The sequence below is a fragment of the Cyprinodon variegatus genome, unplaced genomic scaffold, assembly GCF_000732505.1.
Source record: "Cyprinodon variegatus isolate N-32 unplaced genomic scaffold, C_variegatus-1.0 Scaffold50, whole genome shotgun sequence".
Taxonomy (NCBI): Eukaryota; Metazoa; Chordata; class Actinopteri; order Cyprinodontiformes; family Cyprinodontidae; genus Cyprinodon; species Cyprinodon variegatus.
The window spans coordinates 1125326-1131528 of record NW_015150503.1 but is presented as its reverse complement, the minus strand read 5'-3'; the positions used below and the strand labels follow the sequence as shown (position 1 = coordinate 1131528).

The following is a 6203-nucleotide window of genomic DNA, read 5'->3' as shown; positions in this document are numbered from 1 at the left end:
AGATATCAAAAAAGTACTCCAGAGTGTTGTTCAGCATGGGGGTGAGTAGAAAATGAAGGCTAATCATGTTTTGGGTGTATTATTCCTTTAAGGTACTTAGGGCGAATGTCATCCACTCCTGGGGCCTAGCCACCGAGGAGCTTTTTAACCACCTCAGTGACCTCAGCACCAGTGATGGGAGTACCTGACCCAGATCCCCCAGGCTCTGCTTCCTTAATGGAAGATGTGTTGGTGGGATTAAGGATGTCTTGGAAGTATTAAGCTGACTGAAACACGACATCCCAAGTCCAGGTCAGCAGCACACCACCCCCACTATAAATAGTGTTGGTACTGCACTGCTTCCCCCTCCTGGAAAGCCGGATATTGGACCATAATTGTTTTGAAGCCTTACGGAAGTCTTTCTCCAAACAAAAAAAAGCCAGAATATTAAAAGGAACATCAAGGAAACACTTGAAATGATGGAAAACCAATAAAAACCCCCAAAACCTTTGCAAGGTCTATCCTTCAAAATAAATAAATAAATGTACATATACATATGAACATTAAAGTTTAATTTATCACACATTCTGGGTATCAAAAACAAAAAGATTTTTAATTTTGCTGCATTTTTTTGTTTTGTCCTCCATTTATTTTTTAGCCATTTATATATTGTTGCATCAGATTTTGGCAGTCCTTGTCTTCCATATTTTCCTAATGTGGTAAACTTAAAACCAGACGGACTAACATTGAAAAATAATTTATTTCAGAAATGTACTGTGATAATATATTCATTCAGATTCTGCGTGATAAGCTTTTGTTGCGTACAATGAAGTCACTCCACATAAAGAAAAATTGAAATAAAACCTTAAGGGAACAAGTAGATGACGTCTTTTCTGTATCTGAACTGTGGTAACTAGAAACACATCACTGAATTTTCACCATAGCGTTGTAAGTTCGCCTCGTGAGCGGTCGGACGTTGCCAGCCCCTCTGTGGCATAACTCCAGGCAGGTTTAAAGCTGCTGCAGGACGATCCGTTTATACACATACTTACAGTGAATGATCTGTAAAGCTTGACGTACACAAAGTGTAATCATTCACACACGCCCATGCACACGTACGCGTTAGAGCAAGGTCACACCTGGATAGCAGAGAGTAGCTGAATACACTTAAAGAAGAGAAGTGAGGCAAATTGATGACATCATCTGTTGAACAGGCTCGGCGCTGCACAGCGATGGTGCACTGCAAAAAAAATGACATCTAAATAAGTAATTTCTTCTTAAAATAAGTGAATTTTTTCCTGAATTAAGGATTTAAGTGAGACACTTTGCCAATGGAACAAGACAATTTACACTTAAAATAAGAAAAAACAATTTCTTTGTCTTATTTTAAGTTCATTTTATCTATATGCCTTATTTTAAGAGTAAAAATACTAATTCCAGTGGCAAATCATCTTATTTAACTGCTCAAATTAAGGGTAAATACCCTTAATTTAAGACAATTTTACTCATTTTGAGATCATTTTTGCAGTGTGATCAGAGGCAGGAAAAAAAAAAATAGCAACAAGGAGATAAAACAAAAAAACTTTTTTTCCCTTTTTTTTTTTTGTTTAACAAAATCACACTTAAGCGCTTTCAGCAGAAGTGTCCACAGTTTCAAAACTCCCCCTCACAGGCTGAATATCAAAGCGTTTCAGCAGATCGAGACTGATGTGTTTATACAAGAGCAGAGAGAAAGCAGTGAAGGTTCGATCCTTCGCCGCCGACTTCCATCCGTTGAGCGTAAAAGGAGGCTCTGGTAGCTGGAGGGCACCATGAACGGCGTGGTCACAACTGGTGCCAGGTGGTAGAAGTAAGTGTTTCAATCAAGGCGGCCGTCTTCCGCTGCAACAATCTCATGAAAAAATTCTTTAGTTAAACAGACATACACCTATTTCATAGATGGTAAGTCCCTCAGGCACAGGACAGTCACCTCTGACCTCTGCATGTGTGCACGCTCCCAGCCCAACGATTTGGTTCCACACTAATGCAGATTTGTGTCCTTGGTACAAGTTATGTTTGTTATCCTTCATATTTTGTTTTTACATGGAGCCTAATCAAGTCTTTTCTTCTCTTCATGAGTCTCCGTTTGTAAAGATTATGTCCACCAGCTCAATTTTGACTTCTAGGTCTCTCCACTATATATATGTTATATATATATATTTATATATATCTATATAGATATATATGTAGCAAATGTTTTTTTTTTGTGTTTTCAAAGACTTGTGACTTTGTACAGAGATTGCTGATTAACGTGTTTCTAAAAAGCAACAAAAAGAGGAAAGAATGAGAAGCAAAGTCATGCAAGTAGTTCAACAAATACAACTGCAGATGTGTTTTATCAACAGGTAAAAGGAAAAACTTGAGTTTACGATGGCACACTTCCACACTAAAGAGAAACAAGCGCTGTGAAAAGTCACCGTTTAAGTAGAACGGAAGAAAAAAAAGCGTAAAAATGAAAAACAGAAGGCTATAAGAGGCGAGAAACTGCTGTGATTGATTAAACTGGCGGATTTGGCATCATGCCGTGATGTTCTATTTCGCGTTAACGCTTCCAGAAAGTTTGCTCCTTTTCCGCATTTATCACACAAAGGAGGAGAAGCCAGCGATAGGAGCGCGTGACCCGGGGGCTAGGCTGCTGGGGGGCCTGTACAGGGTGCTGTGCTGGCTGGGGGGGTTGGAGCACTGCTGGGAGGGGGTGGGAGTCCGACTTCCTTTGGGCCGAAACAGGTTGCCTTGACCCTGAGGTTGACCCTGGGCCTGTTGAGGTTGAGGGCTGGGCGAACTGAGCTGCGGGGGCAGCGGCGGTAGAGGGGGCAGCGGAGGCGGGGCGTGATGCTCTGGTTCTCCCGACTCAGACTCGGTGAAGCTGTAGGCCTGTGCTCGGGATATTCCCTTCTGCTGGCGGCGCCAGGAGTTGTAGTAGGTGGGGTCGCTTATGTAGTGGTTGACGAACGAATGCGTCTTCTGTCGGTTTGGGTCGACCTCGTACTCGTTGTCGCTCCCCTGGAAGACAAAACAGAGGCAGGTTGCAGGGTTAGCATACCTTGCATCTTTACTGTGGACAATTATTGTGCCAATTCGAGTAAAGTTCTCAATAAACTAGAATTTCAAATAAAGCCTATTTGTGAGTGTGGCCTAGTGGTTAGGGCATTGCGCTTGGAATCCTTAACCCCACACTGTACCCAGGCTCTGCTCAATGGCAGCCCACTGTTACCCAAGAGGATGGGTTATGGTTGCAGGAAGTCAATTTAGATTTTGTTGCTTTGTACTTGTGATAGTGTAATGACAAAAAACTTGTATAAAATACAAACTCTTAGCTCTTAAAGTGATCCAAGTTAATTCCTCTCACATTTGGTAAGTATGGCTTTAAAATAGGGAAAACTAACCGTTCAATTTCTGAAATAATATATAATGAATACATTCCTTGCTACTTCGAAGCTGTGCCATAAAATATAAGGACTTAATATTTGGTTGGGACTCTTGCAACAAGAATCCCTGCTTGCAGCATGGTTTGCAAGAATTATTTTATTTACCAGCTTTCAGCTTTACTGTATTGGGCGCCAATTCTCCACAGATCAAGGTTGCCAAAGTCCAGTAATCAAGAACTACTATCCAGCAGCTTGTAGATAGCCTTGTGAGACTATCCTGATCTCGCAAGCTTTCAAGGTTTCACTCGCAAATCAGTCTGGAGACTCTCCGTTAAAGAAAATTTGGAGCCGTTCACCAAACGAACGTCCAATCAGCGTTGGCTTTGAGGCGGGTTGAGGTGTGACGCAACGAGAAGCGCGACAGTTCAGTCTAAAGAACATGGCGGCTTCAGCCGATGAAACTAGCGTTAGCGTGGCTATCGAGCAAGTTTTATCGGAATTACAGAGTATTTCTTCACTGAAAGAAGAGCAAAACACTGCTATGGAGGCTTTTCTCAGAGGAAAAGATGTTTTTGCTCTTCTCCCGACTGGTTTCGGCAAGAGTTTGATCTATCAATTAGCTTTTTGTTGTGTTTTCATTGTCGCTCTGTTAGTACGTCATATGCTTCGTTGATCTGATTGGTTTATTTGGCCCGTCTATCACCAGCATAGGCCAATCAGCTAACCAGTATTTTCGCCCCTTCCCAAAATTACTTCAACGGAAGGTTTCCAGATGGATATGCGGAGCAAATCCATCTGGCGGAGTCAGGTTAGCTTGTAGATGCCTCCCTTCTTCAGTACACCTCAATCAGATGGTTGAATTATATCAGCGTGTCATTCAGCTCTACTGGTGATGAGCAGTTCATTTGTTTCGGGTATTTTAAAGAAGAGTTGGAACTAAAAAGTGCAGGACAGAGTCGCTCGTTGTCTGGACTTGGGCTCCTCTGCTATAGATTATCTGTGGGGTTCAGGTCGGACCAGATTCTGGCAGATCGATCACAGTAATATTAACTTTGAAACTGAAAGCGGTCCAACAGCAGCAGATGACCTGGCTCTCCAAATCATCATCCAAAATCATACTTGACCTCAAGAGACTCATGTTTTGAGCCTCTTCATTCTTCGATTTCAGCCTCGATTTCCAATCAAATAATCAATAAATGGAATATATCACTATGTGTTACGAATCTATATGAGTTTCTGTTTTTTGGATGGACTGACTTTTTAAAGATATTCTAATTTATTGAGATGTACTTGCCCATTTAAATGAGCCACATGTTCTTGTTTGATTTAAGTCATCTCTTGTAAAACAGCAAACAGATGCACGCAAATGTACCAATTCAACAACATAACACAAGTACACAAGGACAAAATGGTCACCAAAAAAATTAAAGCATGACTGCAAAAATTAAAGCGTGCACAACAAACAGACCATCAGTAGAAAATGAAAAAAAGGTTAGTTTGTCTTTGAGGCTAAGCAGTCAATAGAGCTCTTTGCAGTCACACCTCCAAAATAAAACATGGTTTGCTGTTGAATGGTGGAGAGTGCCACATGAAACCCACAACAAAAATGAGAGTTTGGGGTCAAATATTGCATGGAGACCACCTTGGAGCCATTCCCCTACATACTGTACGGCTACAAACATGAAAAGCAGGCAGCTATTGGAACCTCACCAAATGCAGTGGAAGTGTATGTAGGCCACCTGTCCCATATGAAAACACCAGCGCCTCCTATGGGTGAACAAAACAATGGGTTTTACAGCACATCTCCAGAACAAAATGGTAAAAATGTCCAAGTCATGATGATGGGGATGATGTCACAGCAGCATACAATTCTGTACAAACTATATTTTAATATCAGCATTTATTTGTTCTTTTGTTTAATCAAAATGGTTCTAGAGCAGGGGTCACCAACACGGTGCCCGTGGGCACCAAGGGGCCCCCAAGGACCACATGGGGTGCCCTCTTCGTCTTCTGAAAACAAAAGAACTCACTCAGTGGGTTAAGTTTATTTTTTTTTATTCTGTTGCTCTTCTTTTTAATCATTTATGTATTATTTCATCATGTTAACTATTTCATCATATTTCTGTGGTTTCAAAATGACAATATTAAAAAGAAAATTAGAAATGAATAAACGAATAAAATAGGAATAAAAATGAGTTTTTATGGATGAGATTTACTGTAGGTGAACACTGATCCCTCCAGTTCATAGGTCAGTATTGGTAGCCATTCCTGTGACTCGGTAGCCATGAAGTAGCCCTCAGCCTTAAAAAGGTTGGTGAACCCTGTTCTAGAAGCTGGTTGGAAAAAGGTCTGAGGAACCAGCGTGAATTCAAGAAACTGGTTTAATCTTGGCAGCAAATCTTTGCCAGGCTGTAAAACCAGAAGCTGTTGAACTCGTGAAAGAGACCAAAAACAGATGTTTAGTTCCTGAAATCGGCTGAGTTGAAATTTACTTTAAATATTTATTTACATAAACAACGAGCATCAACATGGTAAAAAAAAGAAAGAAAAAGTTCAGATTAAAACAGGGATCATGTCACCTAATTCTCTCTAATCTTCATAATGTTTTCTTCTAATAGCATATAGTTAATGTGGGTTAATAAACAATATGTAGACACAATAAAAAAAAAAAATCAGTTTATAACTAAGTTTAGACAAACGTTTAGATCTTTTAATAATAGAAGCTATTAGGGATGCACGATATAATCGGCCCCGTATCGGTATCGGCCTTAAAACTAAATATCGGACATCGGCCACCCCATAATATATTTGAGTATA

General features: G+C 40.5%; 1 protein-coding gene across 1 annotated transcript in view; it reads right to left on the bottom strand.

The window, feature by feature from the left end:
• Positions 1–1489: 1489 nt before the first annotated feature.
• Positions 1490–6203, bottom strand: part of LOC107082320 (protein sidekick-2-like) — a 624909-nt gene continuing 620195 nt past the window's right edge. Inside the window, exons 39-40 of the mRNA XM_015370939.1 lie at positions 5097–5153; positions 1490–3021 (exon numbers count right to left, since the gene is read on the bottom strand). Of these exons, the coding sequence (XP_015226425.1) occupies positions 2599–3021; positions 5097–5153 (480 nt within the window). The 3' untranslated portion in view covers positions 1490–2598. The remainder of the gene's footprint in view (positions 3022–5096; positions 5154–6203) is intronic.